Source organism: Lupinus angustifolius, chromosome LG10 (genome assembly GCF_001865875.1).
Source record: "Lupinus angustifolius cultivar Tanjil chromosome LG10, LupAngTanjil_v1.0, whole genome shotgun sequence".
Taxonomy (NCBI): domain Eukaryota; kingdom Viridiplantae; phylum Streptophyta; class Magnoliopsida; order Fabales; family Fabaceae; genus Lupinus; species Lupinus angustifolius.
This window is the reverse complement of record NC_032018.1, coordinates 13,498,844-13,519,377: the sequence shown is the minus strand read 5'-3', so window position 1 is coordinate 13,519,377 and position 20,534 is coordinate 13,498,844. Positions and strand designations below refer to the sequence as shown.

General features: G+C 33.4%; 4 protein-coding genes across 9 annotated transcripts in view; 2 read left to right on the top strand and 2 right to left on the bottom strand.

The window, feature by feature from the left end:
• LOC109358447 (protein indeterminate-domain 7-like) lies at positions 455 to 4,384 on the top strand. 2 transcript variants are annotated; one of them, XM_019602667.1, is made up of 4 exons: positions 455 to 1,152; positions 1,479 to 1,878; positions 3,216 to 3,421; positions 3,464 to 4,384. In XM_019602667.1, exons 1-4 carry the CDS (start codon positions 975 to 977, stop codon positions 4,180 to 4,182), a joined length of 1,503 nt encoding a protein of 500 aa, XP_019458212.1. In that variant the 5' UTR covers positions 455 to 974; the 3' UTR covers positions 4,183 to 4,384. The 2 variants fall into 2 exon arrangements, with proteins under 2 accessions (XP_019458212.1, XP_019458210.1); XM_019602665.1 differs by having other exon boundaries at positions 456 to 1,152; positions 3,216 to 4,384.
• Positions 5,372 to 20,534, bottom strand: part of LOC109358448 (myb-like protein AA) — a 20,270-nt gene continuing 5,107 nt past the window's right edge. Inside the window, exons 2-3 of one of the 2 annotated variants that reach the window (XM_019602669.1) lie at positions 8,459 to 8,461; positions 5,372 to 5,382 (exon numbers count right to left, since the gene is read on the bottom strand). The gene's annotated coding sequence lies outside the window, so the exon portion shown is untranslated. The remainder of the gene's footprint in view (positions 5,383 to 8,458; positions 8,462 to 20,534) is intronic. The other variant, XM_019602668.1, reaches the window with a different exon arrangement.
• LOC109358449 lies at positions 9,015 to 13,327 on the top strand. 2 transcript variants are annotated; one of them, XM_019602672.1, is made up of 7 exons: positions 9,015 to 9,173; positions 9,267 to 9,385; positions 10,918 to 11,000; positions 11,263 to 11,384; positions 12,123 to 12,287; positions 12,614 to 12,707; positions 12,825 to 13,327. In XM_019602672.1, the coding sequence occupies exons 1-7, from the start codon at positions 9,164 to 9,166 to the stop codon at positions 13,072 to 13,074; spliced, it is 843 nt and encodes a 280-aa protein (XP_019458217.1). In that variant the 5' UTR covers positions 9,015 to 9,163; the 3' UTR covers positions 13,075 to 13,327. The 2 variants fall into 2 exon arrangements, with proteins under 2 accessions (XP_019458217.1, XP_019458216.1); XM_019602671.1 differs by lacking the exon at positions 9,015 to 9,173 and having other exon boundaries at positions 9,248 to 9,385.
• On the bottom strand, positions 15,194 to 18,827 carry LOC109358450. 3 transcript variants are annotated; one of them, XR_002108966.1, is made up of 8 exons: positions 18,514 to 18,824; positions 18,306 to 18,405; positions 18,057 to 18,177; positions 17,646 to 17,767; positions 17,405 to 17,526; positions 15,865 to 16,024; positions 15,562 to 15,707; positions 15,202 to 15,427 (listed from the first exon to the last, which is right to left on the bottom strand). XR_002108966.1 is itself a non-coding variant. In XM_019602674.1 (7 exons), the coding sequence occupies exons 1-7, from the start codon at positions 18,671 to 18,673 to the stop codon at positions 15,693 to 15,695; spliced, it is 795 nt and encodes a 264-aa protein (XP_019458219.1). In that variant the 5' UTR covers positions 18,674 to 18,827; the 3' UTR covers positions 15,194 to 15,692. The 3 variants fall into 3 exon arrangements, 2 of the variants coding, with proteins under 2 accessions (XP_019458219.1, XP_019458218.1); XM_019602674.1 differs by having other exon boundaries at positions 15,194 to 15,702; positions 18,514 to 18,827; XM_019602673.1 differs by having other exon boundaries at positions 15,199 to 15,707.

Sequence of the window (20,534 nt, the reverse complement as noted above, 5' to 3'; positions counted from 1 at the left end):
TCTGTGTGTGGACAGAGAGAAAAGAAGTTTTTCTTTTTAGTTTTTATCACTTTTACCCAGGATGTTAAAAGTTCATAAGCAATCTCTCATCATCTTTACTTCTACTTTTTATGGAGGAGAATGTTGGCTTGAATAATCAATCACCATCAGAAATACTTCAAGAAATGGAGGGCCTAATACATGGACTTCATTCCAGTGAAGTTTTAAAAGGATAGATACATGTAATCTTCTACTCATAAAAAAGAATCTGTTTCCGAGATTTAAATCCATATACAATAGGATGACCTATAAATATAAATATAATGCATGTAAAATTACTGTCAGAAATACTATTGTCTAGCAAAAAAATTAATATAAAATTAATAATGTAAACTTCATAGATACAAGAGAGAGAAAAGATGTATAATGTTGTTACAATATAATGCATGTAATGCAATTATTAGGGAAGTAAAGTTATATAAAATAGAGGAAGAGAACAAAGAAAAAGACAGAAAGTGCACTTCAGAACAGGCCAGCATTTTGGCTTGTCTTTTGGTCTTATACGTGTGAGCTTCAAAGCTATCATCTGTTATCTCATCCACACTCTTGTCACTGTAGCTCCCTCTTCTCTCTTTCCATCACACAGACAAATCCTGAAATTTCATCAACTAGTTTGGAAATTTACTGTGCTAGTTAAAGCACAACTTGTAGTGCTATAAGACCTAAAGAATTCAATCCATCTCGCTTTGGAATCCTTTCTCCTTTTCATTCTTTCTTTATTGGCTGTGTTCTCAAGACTAGAAGGTTGTAGAATAGAGAAAAGGTGCACATAATGAAGCAAGATCTATGAGTTGAAGAGATCAGATCCAGTGTTAGCTACCTATTATTAGGTTTAGCCCTCAGATCTTAGAAATCATTGTCCATAAAGTTGTGCATGTGTAATATCTTAGAGGTATATATAGTTTGTTTTCACATCTAACTTAACTTACAAAGAGATGGAGAAAGGTTTAGTGGTAGATGAAAATATGTCCAATTTGACATCTGCATCAAGTGAAATAAGTGCTTCTTCTGGAGCCAGGAGTAACACAGGCTCTCTCTACCCTCAGTACTCCTCTACTTCAACACATCAAGAACCTGTACTCAAAAAGAAGAGAAATCTTCCAGGCCACCCAGGTAGTATAATTAAATCTTCTGATTTATCAAGACTATTACTTTTTTTCCTTTTAATATTAAGTTAATGGTATAAGATGAGTTTAACTCGGGAAACCGTAAGGTTGTTATTTTGTGACTAGAAGGTCACGAGCTTATCTTGATCTTTTAATCATATGATAGGGTTGCATACATCTACGTCCCCTGGTGCCACATGCTAGCCTATTTTTTGTTGCAAATTAAAAAGCTACATTCCCCCCTCAAAGTTAGCCTACTATTATTTGTTGTTATCCAATTGAATCATGTGGGTATATATAATTATTATTTTTCAACTGGTTCCATTTATTCAGACCCTGAGGCTGAAGTGATAGCCTTGAGTCCCAAGTCTCTCATTGCAACAAACCGGTTTGTATGTGAGATTTGCAACAAAGGGTTTCAAAGAGATCAGAATCTGCAGCTTCATAAAAGAGGTCATAATTTGCCATGGAAACTAAAGCAAAGAAATAGCAAAGAACCATTAAGAAAGAAAGCATATGTGTGCCCGGAACCAACTTGTGTTCACCATGACCCATCAAGGGCCCTTGGAGACCTCACTGGAATCAAGAAGCACTTTTTCAGGAAACATGGGGAGAAGAACTGGAAGTGTGAGAAATGTTCTAAGCGTTATGCAGTTCAATCGGATTGGAAAGCTCACTCCAAAATTTGTGGCACCAGAGAGTATAAATGTGATTGTGGAACAATTTTCTCTAGGTAAGAATCTTATTAGTTTTACTTAATTGATTGCATCTAAAACCACAATAAAATAACTTATAACTTGTCTCATTCTCTATTCCGAACTAATCGGGTATTATTATATAAACAAATTTGTTTTTAAAAAAAAATATATTCTAATTGGTCCAAGAACACTCTGAGAAAATAGCTTAAAAGAATTCATTGTCACTTAGATAACAAGTACAAAGTCCAAACAGTAACTTGAAATAAGTTCTTATAAGTACAGTAAAGTGCTTATACCTAATAAGCTGAATGGTTAACATCTGTTATTCTTTTCATGAAAAAGGAGTAATCGAAGCATAATCATGAACATATGTTATTCTTTTAATGAAAAAGGAGTAATCTAAGCATAATCATTTCAATCTTTTTAAGCTACTTAGTTTATTAATTGATTAAAATATATATTTGCTTTTGAAAAAATGATGGATGAATAATTATAAAGTAAATATAAGAAAATGTAAAAAATGTAAAAATATGATTATTCCGTAGAAAAAGTGTAACTGATTAAACATATAATAAAATAGGCATGACCAAATGCACGAGATCTCTACATAGTAAAATATAAAAGAGTAAATGTAAAAAAATGTCTATTTTCATGATTAACCATACAATATACAAAATTTACAAGTCCTATATTGTCATACTATTTTTACAAATGATACATTCGTAATTAATAAATAACTCATTAACTATCAAATATACGTGACTAAACACAAATTAATATATCTTTAATCAAATATAAGGATGATATAGAATTAGTGGCAAATATTTATTTTAAAAATATACAGGGATGTAAAATTGATGTATAAAAAGTGGTGTGCAAACATCATTTTCCCCCCTTTTCACACCATTTCTTAATTGAATTAAACTAATAGGTTTAAGTGCCCCTTATCTATTCTTACTAGGTGAGGAGGGCTCTTTACTTTGAATAAATGTCACTTGTTCTTAAGTAATCAAATTTTAATAATAATATAAAAATGTTATTTTTTGTTTTTAAAAGTTTTTATTTATGTGATAATATTTAATTGGTCCGTGACAACGAATGAGACACCCTCAAAGACATATGATATTTGTTCCTTTCATGCTAAAACTAGTTTTAATTAATTAATCCAATCTTTTATTTTTTTTAAATTCAATGTATATTTCTCTTATGTTACCATTCTATGAAATAAATGGTGTTAAAATAATGTAATAAAAATAATGTGCATGTAACATTATTGAATATATAAAACATGGTCTATTTATATTCTATTATTGCAGTACATTGAAGGTTTTCCTTCTGTTTTTTTCTGTGCTTGTTTTTATTGTGGTTGCAGGAGAGACAGTTTTATTACTCACAGAGCATTCTGTGATGCTTTAGCACAGGAGAGTGCTATAGCGAATGTCACAACAATGAACCCTCTTATGTCCTCTCACACTCAACTTTACAACCATAGCTTCCAAGAACTATCACTAGTGAAAAGAGAACAAGAGTACTTCAATAATTTAAGACCAGAAATTCCACCATGGTTGAGAGGAGAAGGTTTCCATGTTCAAACTCTCAGGCCTTTAGATTTCTCCTCAACACCATTACTCTCAACACATTATGAAAACCCTAACCCTACAACTTTTCTTCCTCCTTTCCAATCCAATATTGAATCTTTTTCTTCTTCTCCTCACATGTCTGCCACTGCTTTGTTGCAAAAGGCATCACAAATGGGTGCAACAGTAAGCAAAACTGCACCTTCTACAGCAACTCTTAGACCACACTTATTGCAGCAACAGGGTCACGTGCCTGAATGTACAACAATAACAGGTTATAATAGCTCCTCTTCTATGCCTTCATCTTCACCTCTTTCTGGCTCAATGGTTATTATGCCTTCACGTGAAGAGATAAGGACTGTTTTCTCTTATGGGAATAAAGCTGCAATAACCTCTGCCAATAATACTATAGGAACCGATCAAGAATCTTCTTTTTTCCATGAAATGATGGGTGGTGGTGGTGGTAATAGTGGTACTGTTCATAATGCTAGTGGGTTTGAGAGCTCATCATTCGAGGAAGCTATGAGAGGAATGTTTAATAATCCACCAAGAGATGATAAAAACTTTCAGGAACTTGTTTCAAAATCAGCGCAATCCCAGTTTGGTAATAAAAGCAACAAGGGTGCTAATGATGAAATAACTAGAGATTTTCTAGGTCTTGGAGCATTTTCTCAAAGAGGTTTCTTCAATATATCAGGGCTTGAACATTTAGATTCTTCATATGGGAAGCAAAATCAAAATCAAGCACCTTGGCAAGGCTAAGTTTTATGTTTGTACATTACTTGAATGCATAAATTTGTTTGTGGCTGATGAGTTTAAGAGGCTTCAAATTAATCTACCTTACCTTGTTTCTAGTATAATTGATATTCGTTCAGTTGTATGGACATTGAATAGTGCTTTAAGGTGCACTTCTTGCCTCAACAATATTTAAGCTCAAGTTGATTAGTAAAGTCTACCATACATACATGCATATTTATAAATTAAACTTGATGTGCATTACAGATAAATTCAGATTATGCTCTAGTCATCCCTACTAGTATAGATGGTAAAATGGATATTGCACGCGAGTCCGCCTGTATAGCCCGTAATTTTTTGTGGGCGAGGCATATAAAATTTGTTTGTTTGCCCATTTTGTTTGGCACGTTTGCCCGTGAAGCCCACAAATATTTGTAATGAGCAATGCAGATGATGAAGAATGTAAGGAAAAAATGTTCATCAACATGTAATGAAATCCTTGATGTAAAGTAGGGAAATTGTAGTCATAGTAATTGCATGATTCAAGTTGTTCATTGGCCCAAGCTTCATATACAGGTTTAGTGAATTGTTTACATTCAGACCACTCATGCCATTTTTCTCCACATCTCTCACATGTTGCAGTAGACCCAATAACAGTAGCATGATATTTTTCCAGCTTTCCAAACCTTTGAGAAAGGCTTTCCAGCGTTGAAATTACCTTTTCCATTTGATTTCCTAATTATTGTGTACCAGTCTCTCCTTGCATGACATCTCCTCTCATTCGCCCATTGGTGATAATTGGAAACTACATTTTCTATGATCTTTGAAGCATCGTCAATTCCTTTGCACATGAAGGCACCACCTGCTGAAGAGTCCTGCAGAGGTACCAAGAAAAAGAAAAACGCGTAATACAGTAGAGTAAAGTAATGAAATAATTGAGAATTAAAGAAATTTTGACACAGTCCCCGACAACGGCGCCAAAAACTTGATAGGACAAATCGCAAGTGCTCGGTTATATCGTCAAGTAATAAAATATCGATTCCACGAGGACTAGAAAATTACTTTAATTATAACAATTAATTTATACTTAACTCAAAGAGGAATTAAAAGTGAATTTTGAACAATTGAATAGTTAACAAGAATAATTATGAAAATATTAAAAAGGATTGAAATCCAATTTAGGAAGAGTTCCCGAGATAAGGGTTACCGCTTTTACACTCGCAAATCCTTGTTTTGCTCAACTTCATGAACTTTAAGTTGTGAGGGTGAATTGCTCTTTGATATGTGTCATCCTCTCTTGAGCTCCGACACATGTACTCAAATGAAGTCGCACCTACTCTCGCGGTATGATTATCAATCAAATCCTTTACTTGATTTTTCTATCCAATCGCTTCGCAGCAACCCAAGGTGAATTCCAGAAACCCCCGAGAATCCTAATACTACTATCGTGAATTAGGATTCTAGTTTGAATAACTGAATGGTCAGATAGTTAGGTTCACCTCTCGGTCTTTCCCCAATGTACCTAAGAGGTGTAATTTATTGGCCAAATAACTCACATGAATAAAACTCAGTTTAATGATTCAAATCACAACACTCAATAAAATAGAAGTAAGAACAAGTATTTATTGAATGTAAAATGGCATAGCCTCAATCCTTGAAACAAAGGGAATTACTCACTCATAATGGAGAAGAGAATCCCCAATTCTAAATTAGAGAATTGTAATGTAAAGTGTAAAGTGTAAAGTATCTCATCCTTGAGGGAGAACCCTTATTTATCATAATTACAAAATATTGGGCTAAGCCCAACAAAACAAATCTAAAAAAAATAGGAATAAAATATAACATTCACGACTTCTTTTGGCCATTCAATTGGTCTTCACATAGCCTCAGCACCAAATTCTATCTTCTTGCACCCAATCTCTACTCTTTTTAGCTTCATTCCTTCCAAACTGCACAACACAGCTAAACACACCCACTCAACCTGAACAAAGAGAAATAAAAGCTAAAAGCAATCTTAAAGTCTTAATTATGTCCTAAAATGTAAGTTAAATGCAATACAAATGTAGCATAATTTCACACTCATCAATCGTACAGGTCCCCAAATGTCCATGTGCACAAGTGCAAAGGGTTTATTGGTGACAGATGTGCTAATAGGAGAAGGCCTTTTTGATTATTTAGTAGTATGGCTAGTGTTACAAACTTTATTCATGTTAAATTTCATAAAGGGATATTGTTTACATATGAATTCATAAATAGAATGAGAAGGATGTCCTAGACGAAAATGCCAAAGGTCAAACTTATGAGCAAAATCACAAGTCATAGTATGTAAGGCATGCTTAGCAGAACTAGTTAAATTGTAAAAAAATGTAGAGGTGGTTGTGAAACGCACCAAGTCCAATCGTCCTCAAGGTAATTGTATCCTGAATGAGACAATAATATTGATCAAATATAACAATGCAATTGAAAGAGGTTGTAAGTTTATGGATAGAGATGAGATTATAAGTGAAACCATATATGCGCAAAACATTAATAAGATGCAATTTGGTATAAAGGGCCACAATGCCAGAATGCTTGGCTAAGACAGAATCCCCATTGGGTAGCCTTATGAGCATAGTTTTATGCTATGATAAGTAGTGTAATTAGACAGATCATTGGTCACATGATATGTGGCCCTCGTGTCAAGTATCCACCAATTTGGAGAAGAATACATACCTAAATGGGGATGTATATCCTCTTCAGTTGAAGTTTGGTTGACATAGTGAGTGGGATTGAAAGTCAAAGCACATTTCTGATCATCATCCTTCTCTTTATTGTTGATTGATGTTGTTGGTGTTGAATTACCTTGGCTTGTAGATGAGTTGATTATAGGTTCAACTTGTTTTTGTCTAGGCTTAAAAGTAGGGGGAAACCATGCATGAAATAACATGCCTAATTGTATGGTTTTTTCTGCCACAAAAGGTGCAAACCTTACTTCCAACCATACTTCTTCTCATCCTACCATTTCCAAGTATATCCTTGGCAGAAAGATTTGAGTTACCACCAGACATACCTCTATTAGTGAATCTATTGTTGTCTTGTTATCCTCTTGGATTAAAACCAATACCTTTATTGGACGAATTTCTCCAAGTTGGCCTTGAGCTAACATTGTTGATAACATTTTTTTATCTTCATTGATTGCACCATCCATTTGTCTTTCTTATTGTATTAAAGAGAACACCTTGTTTATTGGTGGCAATGACTCCATTAGTAAGATTTGTGCCTTGATTGTCCCATATTGGTCATTGAGACCCTTGAGGAAATAGATAACATACTCTGACTCGCGACAGAGATTGATGCTCTTTATTGAGTCACATGCACATTTAACATCACAGATGCAAGGAATCAATGGCCTCAAAGCATCCAATTCCTCCCAAATTGTTTTTAGATCTGTAAAGAAGGTAGACACATTTCAATATCCTTGTCGTATTGAGTGAATTTCTTGGAGTAGATCGAAAGTTTTGAAATAATCTCCTTCGGAGAACCTGTCTTTTAGGTCTTGCCACAATTATTATGCTCCATCTATATAAATAGCACTTTGGGCAATCTGTGAGGATAAAGACCTAGTTATCCAAGATACTACCATGTTGTTACACTTTTCTCAGACTTCAAAGATTGGATTCGCTGTGCTTGACATCCTAATAGTGTCATTAACAAATTTGTATTGGTTCTTGGAGCTGAGTGCTCTCCTCATATATCTACTCCAAGAGTTGTAATTTGTACCATCGGGGGGTGGGGATACCAAAATGATTTTGGGGTTCTCTTCATGGTGAAGATAAAAGGGGTTTGATGGTTTTGGGAGACACCTAACAATCAATGATTGTCATTGCTTTCTTCTATTTGCACGTTGAAGATGGATGAAATGTGAAGATTTCAGAATTGAAAGGAAAGCACGAAATAAAGATAGAAGATCTATCTGTATGAAATATGATTTAAGAGTTGCAAGATGAATGAAGTGAAGGGTGAAGAAACTCATTTCTTGTCGAAAGAAATGTTGGTATCTTTCTTTTGGAAGAAAGAAGGAAAAACGAGAACATTGAAGAGAATGAACGAATAAAAGTGAAAGGGAAGCTTTGATACCATATTGCATTTCAGCAACATGATGATGAAGAAAATGATGAAATTACTTTATTGATCGAATGATATTGATCGATTATAATTAAACAATAATAACAAACATATATAGAAAAGTTAACTAAAATGAAATCCTAATTAACTAAACTAAAACATAAAACTATAAAAGGCAAATGAGCTTTATATAATACACAGCCTAATAACCCAATACAATATAAAATCCAATAATATGAAATATCCATTAGTTATTTATATGGGATAATCTTTTTATTCGAGAGTTAATAATTGAGTGTAATATATATGCATTGTTAGTGTAAAGATTTATGTATAATTGATTTATATTACTTTTATTTAAAAGTCAGTAATAGTAAAATATAAATGATAAATAATGTATTGACACTATAAAAACATGTTACACTATGAATGCATTCATATTTTTTTCTAAATAATAACTATTATAATAAATAATACACTACTAATATAAAAAATTCTTAGTATGAATACTTTATTTTCTCTTATATAAAAAATTCTTAGTATGAATACTCTATTATGCATGTTATCCCTTTACATCTACTAAAAAAACTCGCCTACAGCTTTATTTTTTATTCCTTATTCAAGGTTTAAAAATTATTTAAAAAGAATTAGAACTAAATAAATATACAAGATAAAAAATATAATAAATCAAGAATGAGTAGTTGGTTGATGCAGTGGTAAACTGGTAATAATCTTCCAACAAATATGATTTTTTTATATTAACAAATGTCAGAGAATCCACCCTTATATATGTTGCTTTGTGTTATTCCTTGAATCTAATAGGGTTTTCAGATTTACACTTTTCCTTAATCTACATAACACTCTTTATTCCTACCACCAATACACCAAATTGAGAATTATCATCATGGGATACGGTACGCGAAATATTTTGTTTCTTAAAATTTTCACTCGCTTTTGTGAATTATTATGTAATGTAACGGTGTTATGTATGATCAATTGTTGTGCAGAAAATCATAAACGAAGAGTTAAAGTACGAAACTACCAAGCCGAAAATCTTGTAGGCATATTACATGACGCTTTTTCAAAAAATCTTGTTATCGTGTGCCATGGTTTCCAATCTTCCAAGGTTGTTATTTTCATATTTGTATGTAAATGAAGTTAATTTATGGTACAATAATAATGTTGGGTTTTTTAATTGTGAAGTCTCACGTTAGATATGCGAGTAGGAGGGGAAAAGTTTTATAAGTGGAAAATGTCCTTGAAACTAATGCGTTGAGGTTTTGATTCAAGACATAGTGTCTCACTTGTGGCTCTTTACTCTTCCCATACCCGCTAACAATAGAATTCCCTGGTGGTTGGAGGTTCCCCAGTCGCAATCTAGTCCAACATATGGCTTGTGAGTATAAATCATCATTTAATTTTAAATGGTGAAATTGTAAACATTAGTCATATTAGTCCTTAACTTTAGTAAATTAAAATATCAGTTCCTGAAATTGTAATAGGTCCTTGTGTGATAGAACCAATTTGACTAAACAATGGTTAATGTGATAATTTCCTACAGTGGGAGGTTAATAGAACCTATGGTTACAATTTCATGGACCAGAAGAAAGGCTTACTGATAATGATACTATGAAGACTCTGTTTGTCGGTACGAAATGAACCTATAGAATGACATGAACTCTAAATATGTTTGAATTATTGAGTGTGTTGTATAGTGCAGTTACAGATGAAATATGAACTCCTAAATTGACAGACATGCTTTTTCAACTGACACATTTCATTTGTGCAAGAAGCTTTTGTCACATAATAGTTATACTAGATTTGAGTATATGAAATTTCTGTGACAGAATTGTTTAATCTTCGATTATGAACCTGACTTTATAATTTGTAAATGGTTTTTAATATATCAAAGGTGAGATCAAACCAACACTAATGCATTGGATTCCATAAGAACTCCACAATTAAGCGTGTTTGGGCGAAAGTAATATTAGGATGTGTGACCTCCTAGGAAGTCCTTATGTTGCACCTCTTGATATTATTATAAACATGATTTATAATAGAGTATTATGATGTCATTCGATCCATGTAGCCAACCTCACCTAGTCGGATAAAGGCTTGTTGTTGGTTTTTAATATATCCGTTTGTGTAGTAGAAAGATTACTTGTTAACCTTTCACTCCTTTAGCAAGTCTACTGATTGCTGTCTGTACTCAATAATATACAATAGCTTTTTGTTTCTTTCCCAACATCATCCTGGTAGTATCAAATACTGTAAATGATTCAAGTGAAATAACACTCATTCCCACTACTTTATTCCCAAACAAGGGGAAGAGTTTCACACCTTTTATTGCTTAAAAATCTATACAAGGAGAACTAACTCCATCTCCTAATTTCCATTCCCCTAAGGCCTGTTCGAAATTTGATCTCAGAGCTGAATTAAAAAAAATCAGCACTTAGCAATGTTCAATACATTCAGCACGTGGAAAACGATTAGATGTATTTAGTAGCAAATAGTTTGTTGTTTAAATGACTATACCTTCATCTAGTGTAGTCTTATGGATTTTATTGAAGGAAAATAGTTTCTTTGAGTACTCTTCTATCAAGTCTTATGTTGAAACTGGTTGCTCTGAGCTAAAGTCTCCGATGATTTCGTCTCTAGGAAAGGATTCCCATGGTGAACCTTTCTGCCGCTCTGGAAAAAAACAGAATCAGTGCCTTCCGCTTTGACTTTGCTGGGAATGGGTAAGCAGAAGTAAACTCCTCTGCAAATGGAATAGAACATTAAATCAGTGAACTATCAATTTGTCTAGGGAAGGAAGATATTTTGCACATTATCGAAATATTTTATTTTCATGTCCTATTCAATGCAAATGATATATTGTTCTTCATCCATCAAAGAAACTACGACAGAAACTAATGAAACCACATTCAAAAGAAAGGGACCAGCCTATTATAAAATTGAACATTGATTTGTTTGCTAATAATTTATGTTACTGTCTTCTAGGGAAAGTGAAGGTGCATTTCAGTATGGTAACTACCACAGAGAAGTTGAAGACCTGCGTGCTGTAGTTCAACACTTCCGTAAGGAGAAGTATGTAATTACGGCACTTGTTGGTCATAGTAAAGGTTAGATTTAATATGCTTAGTATATGATTGATGTTGTAGTTATGAACTAAATAAACAACCTCTAAGAATACTTTAGTGGCAGTTTGAAGTTGTTTTGTCTCCTAGCAATATAACATGTTTAGGTTAAAAAATTCATTTATCGATTATTGAAATATTAAGCTTATCGGTATTCTGGTTCTGTAAAATGCTTTATTTTGAATGGATTGATGAAAAATAGAGATAGGAGATTGCAGTCTTATGGAATTGGTATAGTCATCTTTCAATGTAACTTTTTTGATGTTGTGTTCCTTGCTGCGGAGATCTGTGAAAATGTGCCGTGGGAAAGTTTTAGATCTTTGGTTCTTGATTTTTTTGATCAAGGCATGTGATGGCACTATATGATTCAATGGGTGTGTATGCTGATTGTTGGATGTTTAGTGTTATAGCTTATAAGGAATATAAGTTACAAATCTATAGTTAAATATGAAGAATTTTCTTAAAGATGGTTTAGGCATGTGCAGCCTAGAGGTGAAAATGTTTGAGAAAGATTAGAGGATATTGAGTGTAAAATGCTAACCAAGCTCACATTGGCTAAGCTGGTAAGATATAATTAAATTTTAGTGCAGAATGTAATCTTCCATGGGAGTAATGTTAAACTGAAACTGGTGTTCTTTGTGATTGTAAGAGAACTTTGGGTATATAAGTGTCTCACTGTCCTCAACTCCCTATCAAGTAACTCACTAATAATGGTTTCTGCAGGGGGTAATGTGGTTCTCATGTATGCCTCAAAGTATAAGGATGTTCAAATTGTTGTCAATATTTCTGGCCGGTTTAATCTAGCGAGAGGCATGGAAAGTCGCTTGGGACAAAACTTTATTCAGAGGATCAAAGAAGATGGATTTATTGATGTCAAAAATAAAAGAGGTCAGCTATGAAATAATCTTCAAGTTCTATTCACCCATCATTGTGATTTTTAAATCAGCATTTCTTAGTCAATCCTGTCTTGCTTCTTTGTTCTTTTCTTCCTGGAATAATTTGAGTTGATTTTATAAATAAAAGATGGTTTTAATAATATCTAATCCTAGCATTGTTGGGTACTATAGTTGTCATCAACCTTTCCCTACCTTTAGATGTTATATCGTAGGATCTTCCGAGAAGCTACAAAAAAGTGTAGCTATTGCTTGTGATTCTTATCCACTTGTCAATTAACTTCAATATGTATGATTAACCGATTCCCCTTGTTACAATAGGAAAGGTTGTGTATCGTGTTACCGAAGAAAGTTTGATGGACCGCCTATCTACTATTACCCATCTCATCTGCTTATCAATTCCTCAAGATTGCAGGTAAGGATTGTTATTACATCTAGTAATATGCATCTATTCACTGACTTTTTTTTGCAAAATCAATACCTTCGTGTTTTACTGTTAGCAATAGTTGTGACTTCATCAATGTTGATGTAGAGTATTGACAGTTCATGGATCCATGGATGAAACTGTACCAGCAGAAGATGCTTTAGAGTTTGCCAAGTTCATATCTAATCATGAACTCCGCATCATAGAAGAAGCTGATCATGAATATTCTTGTCATCAAGATGAGTTGGCCTGCTTAGTTTTGGAATTTATTAAGTTTAACCATGATAAACACCAAGATAATTCTAAGCAAACACAATTTGATACCATAGATAATAAACCTATTCGATCGCGATTCTAGTTCTTCAAGATTATGCTATTTAGTACCTCTTCTTTTTAAACCATGCATCTTATATAAGTTCAAAAGTTGCACATCTGGCAAGAATTGTTGCTTCACTATTTCCTTGTCTTCAATCGATGCTCTTGCATTATTACAGTTGAGCTATGGAATGAATAATTTGGCAGCACTGGTATGAACATGGCTCATCTGGTACTGAATCTCAGGGTAGCAATCACAAACAATCCAAAACAATTGGTGTTGGAGGTTAACTTCATTTCTAACTACAGACTAACTTTAACTACTATTTATAAATCTAATGATGGATATTATTTGTGTCCATTGGACACATGTTGATGCAACCAATTAGTGTTTTTAATCTGATCCTGTCTAGTAATGAAATTATTGAAATAATAATTCAATGATAATGATGACATCAATTTAGTTCTTGTCATTTGACATTAATAGGCCCTCTAATAAGATCAGTTTGATGGTTTATTTAGTTCTGATTGAAGCTTCTGATCTCTTATCAAACCTTTTAAAATAGATTTCTGCTCAATGTATATGGGTTAAATTGGAGCTTTTTATTTAAACCCTGCCCATTCTCTTCCTTCATAGAACATCCAAACAAAGAAAATAATTGAATCTATTATATTTCCCTTTCATTTTATTTTATTTTTAAATGAAAAAGTTGAAAGTAAAACCGATTTAGATTTATGTTTTGTATTACAGTATCATATATTATACTATCACAGGATCATTTACCAAAAACACAATTTTTTCTCTCTATGTCTTCAACATAGTATAAGACTCATTATCCACCTTTAGGAAATAATATTCTCTTTTTTTCTGCAAACAGTTCATGGAACTTCTTTTTTTTTTTTGTGTATATCATCTCAAGAAACTAGTCTTATTCAGAATGTCTAGTTGTTATTACCAAGAAGTGTCCTCGTAGATATCCAACATTTGATATTTCACTTAATAGAATAAATGAAATTCATTTAGAATCTTACACCACTAAATCAACCTCTTATTTTCTTTCCATTCAGATTTGTTCAATAATTTTGCTTAGGTTATTTTAGTCTGTTACCTTTATTAGGAATCTTACAGAAGTGTTAAAATATGTTATAGTTTATTTACTTTTTTTATCCCATTGTGAATTCTTAACTATCCTATATTTTATTCAATGTACTTTATTACTCTTTAAGGAAATAATTTCTCTTCATATTCATGATTGTATCTTTCAATAAGTATCGTTCTCATGAATCTAATGAGTCACTATGTTGATATATGTACATATACTTTAATCTTATTTATTTGCAATAATAAATAGATGTATTAGACTTATTATCTATTGCTTAAAAAAAGAGTATTTTAGTAAATCGTATAAGATTTCCTACTATTTATTTCTTCTTTACCTTTCTTCATTGATTTTCTTATATAACTTTTTAATATTAATTTATATACTTTACATTCCTTAAATAATATTAGAGTTTAACTCCTCTCCAATAATGAAGAGGCCATTACTAGAACATGTAGCTGAAATTTTTTTAAACATTATTTTTTTAATTTTTATTCAAAAATAATATGAAATTATGAACATTAATTTTTTTTTTTCGCCATATGTCAAAATCCTATCCAGTAGCGAAGAGGATTACCTTATGTTAAACATAGAGAAACTAAAGCTACATGGACAAGTGTCTTTTCTTTGTAAGGTAATAAGGTTGTATCAGAAAAGTGTCATAATAATATTATGGAAGGGGATTCTTTCCGGTAGTACTTGAGAGTCTAGTGCTGAATAGGATTTTGACACATGGCAAAAAAAATTAACAATTTAATCCATTTTAAGAAAAAAGTTGGAATTTTTGTTCAAAATCTAAGAAACAAACGGGGAAGGGAGGGACCTCAAGGAAATCGAAAGAACCCCGAACGGAATGCGAAAAATTATCATGCAAATGGATGGGGATCACCTGTCCCCATTTTCAAAATTATCGTGCAAATATGGGTAGAACCATAAAACAGTTGTTCAAGTTTTTCCCTAACAGAAGCTTCTGTTCAAAAGGACAAAACAACATGATGTATATGCGACTAAAAATGCCAACACATGCCCACATGCCATTACCATAAATGTCGTTAATGTGAATGCTCAACCTTCATTATGGCTCTAATTTGATGCAAAAAGTATATTACTTTGCTTATAAACTATTCCGGTGATACGAGAAATTGTTTGAATCAGTTGTTCAAAATTTAAATCACAATGAAGTCAAAATAAACTAAGGTCTTCATTCATGCAGAATCCCTATCCTTATAGTTTGAAATGCATGAGCTCCCCATCCTTATGATCAACCACCAGATAGGAGTTTGTTGTCAACAGATTCTTTCATATAGAAAATGTAAGATCAGAAATCAATACAAAAATGAGAGAAAATTTGAATCCGGTTTACACGTAAACTTGTTAGCTTAACAAACAGGTTATTAAAAGGAAGTTCATCAGTTTCTGGACCAACTTACATGACTCATAATCATTGGAGAAGTTGTTTTCACTCACTTATTTGATTGTACTGCAAAATCTCATGCATCCCGGAGAAATTGCACATAAACATCTTTGCCGATTCTTCTCTCCGCCTCTTCACAGCTGGTTTTTAAGATCTCCTAATCTGCCACCAATCCAATGGACATATGATTCCGAACCACTTTTCAAGAAACAGTACAGCGAAAAAGGTAATTATTTCGGAAACAGAATAGCAGGGAAAATTTGATACTTCGATTTGTAGAAGGAATTGAAAGAACCAAAAAAACATCATGATCTAATACCTTTGAAACTTAAGCTCCCTGTAGATCAGCATCACGCTGAGAACAACTGGGATCAGCACTAAGCACAAGTGTTCTAAAGAGTGCCCACTAATAATGTAGTTATTTAGACTGTACAGTTTCCTGTCAGCAACAGCTTCAGATTTTGCTAGAACATAAATCCCTGTGCCAGAAAGTCCAGGCTTCAAAGTATATCCACCATTTAACGGAATATGGCAATTTCTTAACAAGAAGACATATATCTTGAACTCGTGTCGTAAAGATATATGTCTTCTTGACGAATGTACGTTGTCAGCGGACAGCCCAACAGAAAGGAAAGGATCATGTCACTTGCATCGAAGTGGTATGTGTGAATAATCTTTATAAAGGAAAAGGAGAAAAAACTAAAATAAAAAATATAAAGAATTTTGTAATAAAAGAAGACAAACATAAGCTATGCTAGCTTATCCGAAAGGCAAACAAAAATAGCTGGTCTTCATGCATCAAGATGTATGTCTTGAGTGTTGAACTTGGTCTAACTTAATCAAAACAAGCCTTTTTATCGCCAGAATGTAAGTATAGTGGACGCAATGAACCAGGGCTTGCACAAAACGTAGGAGTTGGATCACACAAGTGAAACATTAGACCTTGTCCTTCGCAGCTAATTTACACAAACTACTCCCAAAACCGTAAAGTAAGCCAGGACATTGACATGATATTGTCAAGCCCTAACATCTATACCTCAAGTTTGTACATGAGTAATTATAGCTGACACAGCGAAAGTCGGGGCTTGCACTGAAGGTAGGAATTATAGATAACACAAGCTAAACATGATTCATTATAGGCACTCAAATCAATATTTGACATGTGTAATATTGTGTGCGCCATGCTATAAATGTACTTGTCTTTAGCAAATGTATTTCGCCTTCTACACATGTCCAATAATAATTTAAGTACCTATAGTGGACCATGCCTACCTAGGAATTATTCAAAAAAGATCCTTAAAGGTCAGTTTGTACACAACAACAAACCCTTAATCCCACTAGGTGGGCAGGGTCTGTTTGTATACTCATAAAAAAAGTGGGGTGAAAATATCACAGATGAAGTTTTTATATGGAAAAATTGCATGAAAAACTCATTTCTGAAAATTTTCACCCTACTTTACGGGCGTACCAAACTGGACATAAAAGTAATCACTAGTAAGCATCAAAACTATAGCCAGCATGACTAAAAAGTGAAATAAAAGCTTATTTTCTCATATTAAACATTCTTGTGTCAGATACTTAACCCACCTCAGTAAGTAGATATTGCATCTAAAATGTTGCCATTTAAAAGGGAAAACACTGTTAACAAAGATTTGCTTCTTCTATTACAGTTTTCTGTTTCTGTACTAAATCTCATTAGAGTAATGATGACAGATCCCAATGGAGATACAATTGATTTTATAAATAGAAAAGAAGGCACTTTCTCACAACTAGAAATGCATAATAGACAGCATTACTAAATTAATATTTATCGAATATTGAAATTTTAAGTAAAGAATGTTATGAAGGTTAAGGCCAACCTGCTGACAAAAACCAGTATCTTGAGTGAGTATAGTTGGAGCGGTAGACAGATGCTACCACTGCAATAGCTACAGGAAAAATCAACTGGAACATCAAGCAGAGCCGAATATCATCATACATCCTGCAACCAACTAGCATACATAATTCAGCATCCAACTTGATTACAGTTTCAGCACCTTCAAGTATAAGAAGAACTGGATGAAAGAAAAAACATGAATTTTAAAAAATAAGGACACTAACCGTTCATAACCTATACAAATAGATGCAGTGAAAAGGAGTGCAAACATACAAGATAACCCGATCACTTGACCGATCCTCTCAACAACCAAACTAGAGAAAAGGGAGGAGTATGCCACCATCATCTGCCATTGTGAAAACCATCGATCCTTATTAATGAAAAAAGAGGAAAATGAGAGGTGCCTACTTGATTTGCAAGTCACCGGAAAGGCCATCTGAAAGGTTTTACTGTTTTACATAAAGTTTTTCTTCATCTTCCTCTACCCTTAACCATTGGATCAACTCTTCATACCCAGTTTTTATTTACTAAGTATTTTCTTAGCTATCACAGCTTATAAACTAAACAGCATAAAGCAACTAGAGAAAGGGAAATTGAAAAAGCTAAAAAGAGCAAAGAATAACAATGACACTTACTGGTAAAGTGTCCCACAAGACGCGATCGTTATCCGGCTTCAAATGGTAATAAGTAGATCCAAAACCCACCCCTGTTATTCCACCATAGAATAGTACCCAAGCCCATACCTCTCCTTGACAACTACAACAACAACATCCAATTCCCAAGCACAAACAAAACATACCCAGTAAGTTAAAATTTCAAAAAACAAAAACTTTGTTACAAGGGTAATAGTAATGTATCATCAAAATTCACAAAAATTGAAAAACCTTATGTTGAAAACGCCTCCTTCTAGAGCAAAAACTAAGCCCACAACACCCACAACCAAAAATGGGAAATTTGTCATCACATTCATCGTGTTAGGCACTCCTAAACAACACCCACAATTCCAAATCAACTAAACTCATATCTAATATCCCAAAAATGGAGAAAATGCAAGAAAAAATTAAAATTTTCAGTGTGTGTAGTTTATATTACCAAGAAGATTGCGTAGGTCAGCAAAACGGTGAGAGCGATGGATTCTAGGAGTGAAGAGAAAGAAACAGATACAGAAGAAAAATGAAGCTACCAATGCATGATTTTTCTTCCATCTTCTCAACTTTTGTTGTTGGTTTGTTACACAAGTGATCCAACTCATCACTCACTTTCTCACCTTCCTTGCTTTCTTCTGTGTTGGTATTTTATTTATTTGATTACTTAAAAACTCATTTCGATGCAATACACTAAAAACGTGTCACTTTCTGTTTCTAACGAGAAGACAAGTTACAGTGAAAATGAAATTTTGTTACTTGGGATTTGGTTTTGATTTGACTTCATAGTCCTTCCTTTTGCTTGAGTTTGGGCATCTATATGTTAAGATTAATAATTACAAGTTTAATATTTATATATTTGTAAATATTTATACAAAATTAAAATATTATTCATTTGTAGTATTTTTTTTAAAAATTAATTATTATAAAATATTGATAGTGATATATAAAACTCATACACTATTAATGTACATACGTTATATTTCACATAATATTGAAGTATAATCTTTAGATGGCATGTAAAAATATTTCATTTGTAAAACTCAATGTAATTTAAAAAAATTGATTTTTAATTAGAAACCAGTTTCTAGTAACTAATTTATGTTTAGATAGTTATTACTAAAAGTGGTATATGATAGAATGGAAAGTATTTGGATAATAATCAAACTACTTATTAAATATTAATCAACAATGCTCGCCTACTTAGTTGAAAAAGTTAGTTAAAAGCTTAAAAACAATATTTTTTTGGATAAAATATCACAATCTTGTATATTTGTGTTTGTATTTCTCTTTAATGTGTTTTGTACGATTTAGAAAGAAAAAGAAAAGAGAATAAAGACTCATGGTCCAAGAAGAAAAAGAAGTCAAACTCAAGGTGCTCAAGCATGCAGCTTAGCGTGGACCAAGCTATGCTGAGCTGACCTGGACACCAGCCTGGCATGGTCAGACCCAACCTGGCTCAGTCAAACTAACCTGGCAAGGACCAAGTTGCTCAAGCAGGCAGCTTAGCGGACCTGCTTGACCGCTCAGCCTAGCACCAGACAAAGCCTGACACGGTCAGAACACAAGCTTGGCACGGTCAGAACACAAGTCTGGCACACGCCCAAGCTGCTCAAGCAGGCAGCTCATCGGTGCCACATATGTGCTCAGCGGTGAACCAGACACCTGACCAGGTCAGCAAGCATCAAGCCACGTCTCAGTCAGCACGGTCAAAGTTGCTCAAGTAGACAGCTTAGCGGTGCCACATGTGTGCTCAACAGTGTGCAACCAGAATTAACTTAGCCATCAAGAAACCATGAAGTCATGCATGACCTCACTTCAAGTAGCTCACCATAGGCTTTTCAAAGTAGTTCACCATAGCTGGTCCCATAACTCACAACTAGCCTTGGTGAGTCAAGCTTAAGGAGGTGACCAAACTACTTGACCAAGTGACCAAACCCATGTTGAAGGGTTTGGTCAGCTGCTGAGCGGTGCAAACAAGCAGCTCAGTGGTGGCAGGGAACTCTATAAATAGGAAGGCATTTCCTTCATTAAAGGACACTTTCACAAGAATTCTTCCCTGAAGTAGAAACACAATTCTCTCTTCTTATTTCTTAGTTCATAGAAGTTCTTTTTAAGTAAGTTTTATAGTTTTTAGTTTATAATTCAAGAGGAGAAAGGAGAAGGCAAATGAGATGCAAAAATTCATTTTGTAATCTCATTTGGAACTTAAAGCATTCAATCCTTGAATGGATGGCTCACGCTCCTACAACTTTCATTTGGATTATGGTATGTTTGTATTTCTTTCTTCATTATAATTTCATTTGAATTATTGATCACCTAAAAACCGATTTCAAGTCATGAAAAATTACTTGTCTCAAACACTTAACAAATAAACTAAGAAGTAGTTGTACTACTTAGTTTATTTGCCGAGTTATGCATACTTTTCTTAAGATCTTATATTCATTACTACTTCAATATTAAAGTAGC

Coding starts and splice junctions, on each gene's coding strand:
- LOC109358450 (XM_019602673.1), bottom strand. CDS start 18,673: ATGAGTTGGATCACTTGTGTAACAAACCAACAACAAAAGTTGAGAAGA. Junction 18,178..18,305: donor GGAGGCGTTTTCAACATAAG/GTTTTTCAATTT, acceptor TTGTTGTTGTAG/TTGTCAAGGAGAGGTATGGG. Junction 17,527..17,645: donor ATTTGTATAGGTTATGAACG/GTTAGTGTCCTT, acceptor AGTTGGTTGCAG/GATGTATGATGATATTCGGC.
- LOC109358447 (XM_019602665.1), top strand. CDS start 975: ATGGAGAAAGGTTTAGTGGTAGATGAAAATATGTCCAATTTGACATCT. Junction 1,153..1,478: donor AAATCTTCCAGGCCACCCAG/GTAGTATAATTA, acceptor CCATTTATTCAG/ACCCTGAGGCTGAAGTGATA. Junction 1,879..3,215: donor TGTGGAACAATTTTCTCTAG/GTAAGAATCTTA, acceptor TTGTGGTTGCAG/GAGAGACAGTTTTATTACTC.
- LOC109358449 (XM_019602671.1), top strand. CDS start 9,248: ATGATCAATTGTTGTGCAGAAAATCATAAACGAAGAGTTAAAGTACGA. Junction 11,001..11,262: donor TTTGACTTTGCTGGGAATGG/GTAAGCAGAAGT, acceptor ACTGTCTTCTAG/GGAAAGTGAAGGTGCATTTC. Junction 12,708..12,824: donor TCAATTCCTCAAGATTGCAG/GTAAGGATTGTT, acceptor ATGTTGATGTAG/AGTATTGACAGTTCATGGAT.